At 36.3% G+C, this 14,665-nt stretch overlaps 1 protein-coding gene across 4 annotated transcripts in view; it reads right to left on the minus strand.

Annotated features, from left to right (window-relative positions):
• Nucleotides 1-1,688: 1,688 nt before the first annotated feature.
• Nucleotides 1,689-14,665, minus strand: part of UBR3 (ubiquitin protein ligase E3 component n-recognin 3) — a 97,318-nt gene continuing 84,341 nt past the window's right edge. For all 4 annotated transcript variants that reach the window (XM_074548513.1, XM_074548512.1, XM_074548511.1 and 1 more), the window contains 7 exons: nt 11,604-11,728; nt 9,605-9,712; nt 8,948-9,058; nt 7,951-8,127; nt 6,145-6,354; nt 4,741-4,880; nt 1,689-4,134 (listed from right to left, as the gene is read on the minus strand). In XM_074548513.1, coding sequence (XP_074404614.1) covers nt 4,017-4,134; nt 4,741-4,880; nt 6,145-6,354; nt 7,951-8,127; nt 8,948-9,058; nt 9,605-9,712; nt 11,604-11,728 — 989 coding nt within the window. In that variant the 3' untranslated portion in view covers nt 1,689-4,016. The remainder of the gene's footprint in view (nt 4,135-4,740; nt 4,881-6,144; nt 6,355-7,950; nt 8,128-8,947; nt 9,059-9,604; nt 9,713-11,603; nt 11,729-14,665) is intronic.

Here is a 14,665-nt window from a genome sequence, read left to right on the forward strand (position 1 = left end):
CACATAGTAGTTCCATATACAACATGGAGACAACAAAGGCATGAAAGAAAGGAGAGCTCCAGTCTTTCAAGGAAACAGAAGGAAAGTAACTTTTCAAACTGTATTAGTGGCTTCAACTGCAAGGTGCAAAGTATGTTCCTTGACACCTGAAAAACAAAGGCTCATTATCTACTTTAGGTATTTGCCAGTATTACAAGTAATCCCTGAGAACATGTTGTTCTGATTTGGCAAGTGCTTTAGTATGCACTTGTGTTCTACATTCAAATGTGACCTGTGCATATCTGGTCACCAGATTTAAGGCCAAAATGTAGGCACAGTAAATATTTGAATTATACTTTTCTCAGTATTGGGCATGAAGAGTACTTGGTTTTTTTTTTCCAGCTCTAATCTCTGAAGGTTATCTTGCTTGGTTTTGTTATAACATTAAAAAATAAATCGTTCTATGAGGAATAAGTCCAGCATAATTGTTTTCAATCAAAATTATTAAAATACTTAGCAGTAATGAGTCAAAGGTATCCTATAATGGGAAATGTATTAGACATAGCAGTCAGAGAAGCAGCAGTGTAAGCTACAAGGCAGAACTCCCAGCAGCTTCTCAGTGTAAGAGAATTTGCAGGGGAACTACTGCCCGTCTGAGACAAGATGCAAGCAGGGGCTTTGGGCACTGTGCCCTACCAAAAGGAGACATCCATCAGCCCAGCAGTACAGATCTCACTGCAGTGAGCAATCTCACTCAAACAGAAACAAACAATACAAATTGTCACACAGAGCCAGCCTCCTCTGGTTACATGCACTTCCTCATCTCCTGTACTTGGTTATTTGGAACTGTGAAGCTCCACACATTGGCTCAGATCATTCCTGTGGGTTTCTTTGCAAACAGCGTAATTTCATTCTCATCTATGCTAACAGTCACCCAGGCTTCATTCATCGCTGCCCCCACCTCTGAGAAAAGAAACTGATAAACAGGACAGCAGAATTTAGGTTAGATAAAAATTAGATAGAAATCATATCAAAATCACCACAAAACTCAAGTCTCCCCTGGCAGCTATGCACACAATGTGAACTGATCTCACGGGATTCTGAAGTAAAGAATAACATTTGTTGGATACTCTAGAAAAAGATCCTGTTTTTAAAAGAAAAAATGTAATTTCCTTGTGAAATACCGTGAGTTACACAAGATTCCTATTGCAAGGGTGATGAAAATATTCATAAAAAAATTCAGGCCATCACTGAAAAAGGAAAGATGCTGTTATCCAAAGGTCAAGGCCAAAAGAAGACTGTTCCACTAAATCTCTCAAAGGTCAAAAGAAAAGAAAAAACTTAATACATAAATATTACATTCATCAAATTGAAGTGTAAGAATAAGATTTGACAAAAGATCAAGCATTTTCCCAAAAGTAGTTTCTCAACTCACCGATTTAGCAGTTTGCAGCAGCAATGCTGGAATAGCTGGAATACACTTAAGCACTACTTTAAGTGCTATAGTTATGAGTAAAATAATCCAAATTACTATTGCAAAATACATGACTGTAAGCAATAAATTAAAACACGTACCAGGTTTACTCTCTATGCAAAGTACTTTGCATGCATACGGTTTTAACATTTAAGTAACTGCCTGGCTATTGGGTGGAACTCAGTGTCATTTTGGATTACTGGGGCAGAGAGAAAAGATTTCATGAACACACAGATTGACAGTAGACTTTTATTAACATATCTTACAATGCCAATTATTGTATTCCTAGTTTTGTACTCTTCTGATGTGTTATAAAGATTGATTTAGAGTCTACAGTAATGTACTGTACTTAAATGATCATTCATACAGGATATCACACCAGAACATTTGAGTAATACGCACACACACCACTCTAGTTTGGACCTGTTATTTTTCAAGGTTAGCTTAATAAAGTAGGATTTAAAAAGTCATGGGGGAAATAAAAATCCTTGTTTAGCAGCATGCAAGGATATTCAAGTACAATTTTTCAACCAAGTAATTTTTTGTTGTTTTTAAATTGACTGGTGACTAATTCACCAGTACTATAATAACCACTATGAAATACCCAAATGTTAAAGTTAAGGCTAATAGTTTTACTTGACATCCATATGCACAATCAGAGAACATTCTGTTTTAAATAAAACACAGTAATCAAATTCTGGACACATTATCTCTTGTAAATAAAGCATTGGAGCTTCAAACTACAGATCACTCAAGTTCATGAGCCCTGTAATAATGTTATGCTGGCAATGTAAAGAATCTTTTTGCTCTTTAACCACACTTACAAAATGGCCTGATATTCTTAATGAGTAATGCAAAAATATCACAGGCAGAACTTATAATACAGTATCAAAAAAGTAATATTTTGGAAAAGACACAGCCATTTAGTCAGTGAAACAGAGTAAATCTAATCTTATAGGAAGTAGTGTAATACTTTTGAAATATATATATATATTTATATGTATGTATAAAAACCAGTATCCTTTATTGTAGGGTTTTTAAATTGAAGGTATCCAGAAAAACTCATTGTATTTACTTTTCCTTCAGTCTGTTCTTGATTGCTATACAGTCATTTTATTTCCCCTATACACTTTTCACTAGATAATGACTTCCACTGGGGAATTGTTTTCTTTGTATATGTGGCTTTATCATAAGATGTTTTTATTTTACACATACAAAGTTTATTTTACACACAAGCTGTGAAAGTCAAAACTACCAGGGAACTGCTTGGTAGTACTGTATGAAATAGCCCACAAATGTCCAAGACTTGTGAAAAACAATAGTAGCAATATATTACATACCAATATTTTGACTATAGTCTTTCCTACCTACTTACACTATGGATTTTAGCCCAGTTATGCCTCTTCTCATGAATTTTTTAGTCCTCTAAGCATAAATTGTTTTGGCATTCATCCAGTGAGGCTGCACATGCACTGGTAGCTCATCTTGGCTACCTCTGTTGATTTTTTTTTTTTTCATTTTTCCTTTTTAGGAAACCAAGCAGAAAGAACAGTGATTACTTTAAACAATAAAACAATATTGAGGAACCTCCTGAAATGACAGTAAAGATACAAAATGATGTTTCATTTTTAGAATAGCCTGCACATTCCTAATCCAATCATTCTGAAACATACATCTGGTTTGGAATGATAGGCAGGCTTATGGCTGTTACGCTTGTAACTGGGATCTGCTCTGTTGGGCACCAAACAAATTCCCTATATACAGCAATTTCTCTATGTTATCATTAACAATTTATTCAAATGATGTGAAAAAAAGTAAAGCTCCTTCCTGGGGAAAAAAATGAAGACAGAATGTGTGTTCTGGATTACATGAAGAGCAGTAAGATACCTAATTTACAGTTATTTCATTGACTTATGGAGAAAAAGAAAAATGAAGTTCCTGAGAATATGTAAGTTTTCATTAATGCCTGAAATATTTCAATAGACCTCTATAAGTGAAATACTCTTTAAAATTCACCTTTCAGACCAATTATTACCATGCAGTCTCACAGTTGTTTTACAGACCTAATTACAAATGCCTATCAAGTCAAAAACCTCAAGCCAACACAAAAAAGGCAAATGAATTTTATCCAACATACTTAGCAGATGTAATAGACATATACACCGTTTCAGCAAAAATTGCTAAAAACTCAATTCCATGCAAAGTAAAATAAAACCCAGACAGCTACCCCTGGAGCCTCTAAACAACTCCAAGAAAATTTGTGCTTCTTAACAATAATGGACTTTAAAAAACACAAGAAAAATAGACTACTGAGTGCAATAAGATTGCTCACACCATTTTGAGGATTTAATTTCAATTATTGTATCATTCTTTTGTAGCAACAACAGCTCATTTTGCACAGATTCCACATGTTGACAAAGTTCCATTTCCCTTTTAAGCCCATACCCGCTTCCACCCCGAGCCAAGGAGCCAAACTCCCGTTCAGTTAAAGCTATTGTCAGTCAAGCTGCATTCATTCATGGTAACAGCAGTTACATGGTGTGTAGATGATGATGACGATGATTTACAAGCCATTATAATGTGGCCCCCATCTTTTATTGATATGATCAAAAGTATGAGACACCCACTGCTGTTCAAGCACTTTGTATCTTTCCTTGCATATGTACAGGGGTTTACCACGCCTGTGGAGGAAAAAAAAAAGAAGAAAATAAATAGTTAATATGCCAAGTAAATGGAAAGATGCTTCATTACATAATCAACACTATACTCATACAAATGTTTTGCAGGGTAAACATGCATTTTTATTGGTGTGAGGTTTTTATTTTTGCTTCTGGTAGGGTAACTGCTGGGACTTCCCTTCCTTACACCGGATAGCAGAATCCAGAAACAATCACTTGTTTTCTCAGTCACGTGTGGCTTGGAAGTTAAGCCCCGTCCCTACACTGGAATCCAACTGCATTGTTTGATTAAAGGCCAAACAACAACACTGGGAGACAAGTGTTTCCCAACACAACCCAGAATTAACCATAGTTGGGAATGGCAACATAGTAACCTGTATGCTGGGTTCCTGGTATAACTCAATGATCATGACTACACCACCTCTGGGCCAAAAAATCCTCAACAACCCAAGCCAATGAAAGTCAGTCCAAGTGCACTAAATAGGGATTTTCCATTTTTCCACACAAGGACGGTACAGATCTATCACAATCTGTTATTGCATGTTACAAGACAGAGTTGATCTACACAGAGGCACCAACAATGAAACAGAGCTGTAATGAAAACATTACCTAAGATCTCTGTCTTCTTCCCCGTGTGCATCGAGATAAACAGAACCCCAAAGGCAGAAACGATGGCCTCGTATGATGATGATTACAGATGCATTAATCAAAAGGAATATTCCTGTTCCAGCTCCACAGTTTTGAGAATGCTGTAATGTTATGGGTGTAGAAAGGCAAGAATGCAAAGATTCTGTTAATATCTGTCAACTTTGTAACAGAAGAAAGTTAAAAAATACTTTGTTTTCCTTCAAATAACATTCAAAAGACCTTATTGAGTAAGAGACAGTTTGCCAAAGGATAGCCTGCCTCAAAATTCTCCATCCAAACTAGAATTCAGTGTCTTGTGCTGCCATAATGCCACCTGCATATAAAAACATTTCCCTGCTCAGCAAGGGAGAATATTTGTTACCATGTAAAAAAATGAATTACAAAAAATAAACAAAAATATTATGTGCAATATTTTGAATTTGTTGTTGTATAGCAAACTGTTTAGGATTACCAAGTATTTTCCATAGATAGCAAAAAACAGGAGAAAGTATTTAGAAAACATAGTATTACCTCTTTTACAACAGTCTATAGTGTTAAACATTTGCTTTCTCTATCCATGCTCACAGATCTAGTCTATGGATCTACAAATCTAATAAAAAATTTTTAAGTAATTCTTGATTTGTTGAATATGTCATTCATCTCTGACATTTTATGCCCCATTTGTAAATATCTCTCTAACAAACTACTCTCACAGTTTTGTGAAGTCCATATAAGTTCCAGTCTTCTCCTAACAGTTCAATGCAAGTACAGAGAAAACCTATCAAAGCAAAACTTTATCATAGTATGAAAAACAGCAATAGATGTCATCCAACTCAGACTCCCAAAAGAACTTATGCATACACTGACTAGAAAACTTAGCTACTGAAAAAGTCAAAGACCTTAAATCAGCACCTATGTAGTCACAGTCTGTAGATCTCTAGTAGGTGGTCAGGTATCAGAAAATACTCAAATCCACCACAGATTGATTTTCTATGTACTTGGAAAGCAAGGAAACAAACCAGAGGAAAATTAAAATAATATACAAACAACCCAAATGTAAACAAATTTCAACTGGCTGTGAATCAAAACCACATGTCAACATTACACACAGTGGCTTTGTAAGACTTCACAAAAAGGGGAAATAGGTTGCTGTGCAAGTCAATTGACCTCCAGAATCCAGTCTAGGTCTGTCCCTCAGAAATAGGCACTAAACTGTATCACTGGGGGTTAGACTAGATGACCCTTCAAGAGTTCCATCTAACCCAAACTATTCTATGATTATATAAACTCATTTTGAAAAGGAAACCATCAAAACTAAGCAATGGAGTTAACAAATATCAATGAGTGTGAGAATCAATGACAGAATTTGAATTAACTCTCTCTTACCAGTACACATTCGCAGTAGCTCTGTTGTTTACAGCACAGTCCTTTCAAGCATACAAAAGTACCACAAACTAAGCAAACAGCAGGATCTTTAGGAACCTTGGTACAAACGGAACAAGTTTTTCTGTGATAATACTGAAAAATGGTATTGTAATTCTCAGGCAACTGAAGGAGGCGGGGCAAGTCCCACTTAGGTTCTTGGATAAGCAAAGCCTACAAATAAGGTAAGAATATATATCAGTTCAGTCAATTTTTAAAGCATTTTTCTTTTCAAAAAAAAAAAAAAAAAGAGAATACCACATAAAAGAAACATGCAGTTTAAAAATATATCATTTATTTTGCATTTCACAAATTTAGAAGTCAAATGTCACCTTGTAATAGTCACCTGCTCCTGGCTGATTACCCTCCCCAACTGCAGTCACATTTCATCCTTTGTAACCGGCACAAAATGGGCACCAGCTTTTTCCCAGGGATGTTTTCTACATGTGACATATTTTAAATGCAAAAACCTTCACAGCTAAAACAAGAGGATTAAGAGTCACCTACAAGAAAGACTCTCACTCCCTGCACTAAGTTTGTTTGGCAGTTTCAAGGTGTTATTCCCAAACTCTGGCACTGACTATGAAAGCTGTCTCCTAGCTGAAATTTAGACTCAAATTTTCAAAAACAGAACTGAAGTTAATCTCTGTAAATGGTATTTGAAGACATCTGCCTGTTTTTCAAAACTGTACTGGACACCCGCCATTAAGAAGTTACTAGAACTCACAATTTTTGATAGGACAGGCACTACCTGTCTTAAATACTGCTTTGAAAAGCCTAACTCTTCTCACTTGTTCTTAAAAACACTGTCCAATTTTATGTTGTCTGGGGGGGGTTTAAACAGAAATATGTTTTCCTTCAACGTAGTAATTTTTTTCTGTGTTTATAACTGATGAGCATAGTGGTCAGATGGGATCTTTTTTGCAAGCCCAAAAATTTTTTTAAGAGTGCATAACCTTGAAACCTAAATTGCAAAAAAAGAAAAAAAGAGAACGAAATACTGCATTTGTACCTGGTTGCTTTCCAGTCATGGGAAGAATGCTATCAATTTCATTGCAATCTATATTATCTAACGGATTAGCAGGAACTGTATTTTGAGATTAATCTGGGTATTCAAATTTTCACAGGAACAATCATGTTGCAGAGTGAGGAATGCATCTGGCTTTCCCCTAACATCACAGATTTAGGTGAAGGGGACTTGAATTGTTGAGATGCAGCTTTGTCATCAAAACAATGCACTCATGTTGAAACATTTCCATTTCACAACTGATTATTTCAGTTGCACTAACTCAAGTCTTGGTATTATTTCTTTAACCTTTAGAGAAAATGTACCATCTTTCATCAGCAACTACTAGACAGATTTTAACCTTTTCATTTTTTTTCAGTTTTGCAACTGAAGATGCAATGTTTTACAGTAATTTAAAATGGGCAAGGAAGAGTTCTGATACCTCTTTTCTTAAAGTTTCTATAACCTGCCCTTTATTGGCTACAGGTGCAGAAGACAGGGACACACTTGGTATCACCTAAGGGTAGTGTTTCTATATTCTGTCTCCAGCAATCACAAAAACCACACAGGTCTTCTTATTCCTGTTTTTAGCCAATTCAACCCACATGCACTTACCAATATTTCCCATTACAACTTCTCTCTCATTTACAAGTTACACTCTCCAATCCTTAGCCAAAACAACAGTGTATGTGGCTAATGCATCAAGCAATAAACAGCTGCTTCCATATTATGACTATTTTGGAAAAAATAACTTTGCTACACACCTTTACTTGATCTGGATGTCTATCTGCAAATGAAGCCAGTTCTGAGCACCACTGTGATATCATGTCAAATGCTGGCACTGGCCAATCAAGACAAGAGGCACTGGTGAACTGATGAGCTGACTGAAAAGATGGTAACAGACCCAGGCAGCTTGCAAGAACGGTGAATTCTTCATCTTCCTTTTTAGGCATGAAATCAGAGAGGTTTAGATTAATACTGGGACTCTTAATTTTTAAATAGTTTATTAAAAATATAGCTATTTCAATAAAAAAGTATTCTAGTACTAAGCAAATGTACATGGCAAAAAGCCATGCTTAGTGACACAGGAAGGTTCAATTTCACCAGACCACTTCAAACTGGACTCTTGAAACAAAAAAACTGTCATTAAAAACCCAAAACCAACCAACTAATTTAAAACCTCAACCCAAACCAAACCCCACAAACAAAACACAATTCCCCCACAGAAAACACAAATCCAAAAATCAGAAACACCGCAAAAAAGCCCCAAACTCGACAATATTTTTTTTTCTGTTTAGCACCCCAAACTAGCTAACAGCTGTTTTAAAAAGGAGATGATGTGGGGGAAAGGAAAAGAGGGAGCTGACCTGCAGTAAACTCTACTTAAATTAGTCATGGAACTTAAACATAATTGTCTGCTGATGCAAAGTCTCTGAGAATGAAGTATTAACAGGCATTAAGAAAATCAGTACTGAATTCCATTGTGTGTGAAACTACACCATCTCTGCAAATGTTGGACAAGTTTTAAAAGTATCTTGGTATTTTATGAGACAATCACCTATGACCTAATTAAATAAGCATGACTTTGCTGAAGTTTAAGAATATAATACCATTGTTTTGAAAACTGCAGTGCTACAATACATGATTTTAAAAAAATCTTAGGACAGAAAATGTATACCATGAAAAAGACACCCTCAAGTTTAGTTTTTCATCTCTAGCTTTTCTATGGAAACGTTTGAGTGTGCCCCTCTCATTCTGTACCTGACAACTAGGCAAATCCCCTCCAAAGAGATGGTGTTGAAGAAGGCTTGTGATCCTGAGGAAAGGCAGGCAGAACTGCTGCAGGTAGCACTCGACAGAGTCCGGGGTTACCTAGACAGGAGGAAGCTATTGCTGAATTCTGGCCCAGGTAAATGATCCCCTAAGTATGGAAAGTCCAATATGAAGCAAGTATTTTTTAAAGCATATTATGTAAATGACTGCATCAAACATACATTCCAAAGGCCAGCATTTCACTAATAATCTGAAATACCTCTGTAGGTTTTCTTCCCCCTCAACAAACGGGTTTTCTACTTAAATATTCACTTATTCAAGTTTCTGAAAGGTATTTCATACTTATGATTAAAACCCATATATACATATATATATACATATATATATATATATGATTAAAACCTGTAATTATAAGAAGTATTTGTCAATAACTTTCTCAATGTGGCACTGACCACATCTGATATTATTAAAAGAAGCAGAGGCATTTGCAAAGGCAAACTGTCCCCAAGGGTTATGCTTTGATCTAGAAAATAAAGAGCTGTACTGCAAGTCTTTAGCAAGATCAGAGAAAAACCATTATAACAACGAGGCAAAAAAAACTTCAAGGGGACATGCTGGCTAAATTTTCCAGAAATTTGCCAGTACCACTGGTAATTCTTCAGTCTCTTCTTCTTCATATATCTTCCCCTTAGACAGTTCACTAATCACATGACCCAGCAATACTTCCCAAGATTTTTCTCCACTGGATGTATTCTGCAAATGAGAAGAAATCCAAAAAGAACTGGTTATAAAAAGGAGAAAATGTTTCTGTAATAGCAACAACAATGACGAGTTCTGTTAGTATATTCTCAACACAACAAACAAGAGAGTGGAACATGACTGTGATTCTTTAAAGAAATCAAATACTTCAGTACATAGTGATGTATGTAATTCATCAGTTGGTTTCTTTAGTGCATTTTGACATCAGCTTTCACTCTCCATTTTAGAGGGGGTCTTCACCTTTCATACTGGAACCACACACTTACTGTTTAGACTTATAGCCAAAGAACCAGAAGGCAGCACACACTTAATCCAGCAGCTAAAACCAACCACAGGAATAACCTATGTTACTGCTGGAAGTTTACTCCACAGGCATTTACAGTGTGCTTCCTATGACACCTTGCAAAGATAATGAGGGTGAATTTGGTTTCAAAAGTACAATATCCATCTCTCAGCCGTGCTGAGAAATTAAACTCTTCATGTTGTTTCAGCATTTAACATAAATATAAAGCAAAGTTTTCAGCCCATGCTTAAAGTCTGGAATACCAAACTGTAATAGATTCACTTGGCATTATCCATAGACAAAAGTTTAGTGAGGTGTCTTCTGTGTAGTCATGCCAGGATTAAAATGTCAATCTTACCAGCAGAGAAGAAAAAAACAACCTGAACCATATGTTTTTAACCACCAGGACTTAAAGAAACTTTAAGGAAAGAACTCAGGTTTCTAAATGAAAAACCAGCTTCCCTTGTGATGCATGAGGATGAGGGACAGGCAGAAGAAGAGAAGGGCAGCCAAAGGGCTGGGAGAGAGGAACAGGGAGCTGTGTGATTATCACTGGCCAATCCTGAGTGCTTTAAACTGCAAAATTATGTATCACATGAGAAACACTTAAGTAAACAATGAAAAAAAAAAAACCCATCACTAGCAAAAACCTCAAGCAAATGTCTTTGTATTTCTAAGACAATGATATTATATTTAAAGAAGGGCTGTATAGGGACCGAACAAAATGAAGTACTGTCCAGTGATCCCAATGTAAAAAAAAATTCTCATAGTAACAAGCCAGCAGATAATTTGTCCTTAAGACCTTGGAATTCAGACTGACCACTATGACAAATTTAAGTTACATGTGAAAAGGCAGGTCATGCTTCTCAGTCTTTACTTCATTTTACATCTAAGGCCCAGCTGTTGATAAAGGGGTAATATCCATTTCTTCTCCTGGTCCCAACATTTGTATCCTTTCCTTTGGTCTGACATTGGCATTCTTCTGACCTTCTGGGAAAAGCAATCTGTGGAGCAAAATGTTAACTGAAGGATTAAATGAATGCTGGTGCTAGTGCAGAGAACTTTGTCATGGGTGGCAACTGGCATTCAATCAGCTGAACTGAAATAGAAAGATGCACTGTCACTTTACTTGTAAATACTACCAAAAGTCAAGGAAACAACAGGGGCAGATTTCCTTCTCTGTCTCTTCATCACATGAGCACTCTCGACCACATAGTGAGAGAAATTTGTATAGCTAGCCACAAATAGCACAAGCAAGCTGCAAAAGTCAAGAGGGTTTTTTCTCCAACAAGGCTGCCTGCTTTTCCTGCAGAGAAATGCATCAGATCAATGCCCATGGATTATATAGGATAACTTCAATTTCACAGGAAGGAAAGCTGCATTCACTGATTACAATCACTGCAACAATACAGAGACTGAAACTATAGAGACACAAATTGTGAAACTTTGAAGTCTCATCATGTACAAAAACCTGCAGGAATTACAAAGCAAATTACTGTTGAAACAGAAGCAAATTGTTACATGCAAACCAGAAGTATCTATTACATTCATACTAGAAATACTTAAGCAGAATTTCATAAATGTTTTAATAAACTAACCAACCTTTTTGAGAGCTCCTGACTCTTTCCATGCCATCCTATCTTCAGCACTGCATTTAACAGAAAGTGCTGCCAAGGCTTGAGTATACAATAAAGTGAACAGCACTTTTATAATGCAGGTGAAGTGTTCTGTAAAACAAAGAAAGATATTTTTAAACATTTGATCTTTTTAGCAAATATAATGATTACAGAGTCTCTAGTTATGGAAATTATAATTCTGAAATGAAAAGCAAGTGCTACATGAAGAACAGCCCTTCAAAACATACAAAATAACATATATTTACTGGCTTTCAGAAAGGACTTGGCAGCCATAGTGAACAGAACAAGTACAGGGCAAGTAATTTTCCACTGTTCCTTATTTTCATCTTAATCCTGGTTAGCAGTGACTTCATCCTAGTGGCCTGGTGATAATACAAGATTATATTTTGTCCAGAGGTTACATAAGTTAAGCCACTGATTACTGTAGATGTAAGCAAATGCATAGGCTACCATCTCTTCTGCCTCCCATCAGGGGTGACACTCATACAAATATTGGAAGAATTAAATTTTTAAAAAAATTACCACAAGAACATCTAGCACATCAGTTTCTAACCCTTCCCTTCCAGATATGGATCCCACCATAAAACACTTGCTGCAAAACACTCTTGAGTGAGTGAGTACCTATTTACTGGACCTCACATGCATACAGAAGGAAGGGAGAAGGCAGACTGTCATTTACTGTATCTTCAAAGATCTTTATGATTATTTTTTTAATATTTAAAGGACTATGATTTCCTACAGCTAGGCTGCAGGAGAAAGGTTTTGAAATTTTTTGGGGGAGGCTAGCAACAGAAGCAAAATAAGACTTCCTAAAATGGAAACAGGAAAAAAAAGATCATTGGCTGAAATGAAGATACTGAAGCAGTCCTTTTTTATCTTTTTACTTTAGGCTCCATTTCCAGTCCCAAATTATCTAGTTTGTTTTTAAATCTAGGCAGATCAAAGAAGTTTCTATCATCACTTACACCACTCCTTAAGCATAAACATAACTAATATATATCTAAAAAACTGTAGACAAAAATGAGGGTTTAAGAAGTCATCTCAGGCTTTGAAGTCAAGCAAAACAATTTACATAAGCACCTCACAAAAACTGGGTTAAATTCATTCTTTCTTCCCAAAGGATTTAAATGAGTTTGTATGTGAAAATGAGGAGGCCAGGAAAATGAAACACCTTGCTTCTCCTTTCCTGCATCTAATATCAAACCCCACTACTAGATTATACAATATACACAGCTAAGACTTGAGAATATAATTAAATTTGCGAAATAACAATTGTTTGTCTATGTAACAAGTGTTTACAAATCAATGCAGACATGGATTTTGAAACTTTTTAATGTCTCTGAGTATAAGCTTATGTGAGTATCAACTACAAGCACAATTTAAGCATCTTAACATCATTTCTCACTATTTAAAATTCACCTTTCTGTATTATATTCCTATGGAGCTTGTGTTAAACATGACAATGAACGGTCCTTTATGCCCCCCTTCTAGAGCAGGCAGCATTATCATGATCCTTCCTCTTCACATCTCCCCAAGAGGAGGATTTAACAGATCCACTAGATCTTGAGGCCATATTTTTTATCTCTGCTGAAACCTCCATTTTCTTAGCAATTCTACCCCTGAGGAACAACAGCAGGCAAGCTTGCAGGACATTTTCTGGGACTGATATCTACGAGATGAAACCACACACATTCAGGGAAGTGTAAAAATTGCCTCTTTGGCCCGAGTTAAGAGTTTGTAATCACAGCTAGAACTGAACTCAGGTACTGAGCTCTAGCCCCTCAACAGGAGATACAAGCAATACAAATCCATTTCACACAGAAAGCATGAAGGAAGCCCCCTGCATGCAGAGCAGCAGAGGCACACTGCTGCCAACAGGCTCCAGTCTGCTCCATCTTGTAGCTCTGCTCAGGTGACTGCAGTGCTCAATACTGGGTGTCTTTGCACATTTAAAAAAACCCTGATTTTTGCTAAATAGAATTACACTTTGTCTCCACTCCCCCCCCTTAATAGGAATTGTTCAATTCACCAGAAATGTGTCTATCTCACGTTATGTTTCAATTAAATGAATTCTCTTGTATTTACTTACATGTATGTGACTCATAAATTACTATGAATTACATTTTTGGAGAATCCTGAATTGGACAAAAACTGCACACTCCCACATCTAGGTCACCCTTAAGAAGTCCTGAATTCTGCCCAAACGTCATCTTTTTTATTTTTTTTTCCCCTTAGGAAAATATCTCAGGAGCAGCTCAGAGGCCTCCTGTTGTATAACGAGCACCAAGATTTTTATAGTCATAGAAACAGCCCATGGGAAACATCCTGAAACATCAGTCACTGCATCAATTATCACTTCATTACTACATTACCTCTTTAAATGCCATATATTTGACAGCTGTAGGAACCTGTAATGCTGAAGCTGTTGCATTCTTGTCTACTGCAAAGAGCAAATATATTTGACTTCCTGCAGTGTGCCTGTGGGGGCTGTGTGCTGTTTTCCTGCTGCCCCCTGAGGCAGGCTGTGCTTTTGCTACATCGTCTTTTCAATTTAATAATCCTAAAGCTTGCAATTATGTGAAGTAAGCCACTGAGCAAAGTTCTGCCCTGAAATGCATTTAGGACTCCTGCTCCTAATCTGATAGTCTGACAGTCTGAAAGTATTATCACTATAGCTAGGCCAATCTAATCAAAACAGGCTAATCCAGAACTTCTGTACTTATTTTTGAATCATACTGAGAAATGCACTTATGTTCCTATTTTTAAAACTTTTTGGAACCAAATAATTTCAAAGCACGTCATCCCATTATATGCATCAACCAACACCCTTAAAAACTAAGTTTAAATAGGAAACACTTCTAAAACTCTACTTTTAACATTAGTGCAAGAAATGAGCAGATATATAAGCATATTACCAACGATATAAATCTTTTATTTTCAATATCAAATTAAATGGTATACCCTATGACAATGCAAAATTGAGGACATAGGGCCTTTTTTACTAAATTTAGAAGGAGATCTTTGTAT

This window comes from Zonotrichia albicollis, chromosome 10, assembly GCF_047830755.1.
Source record: "Zonotrichia albicollis isolate bZonAlb1 chromosome 10, bZonAlb1.hap1, whole genome shotgun sequence".
NCBI lineage: Eukaryota > Metazoa > Chordata > Aves > Passeriformes > Passerellidae > Zonotrichia > Zonotrichia albicollis.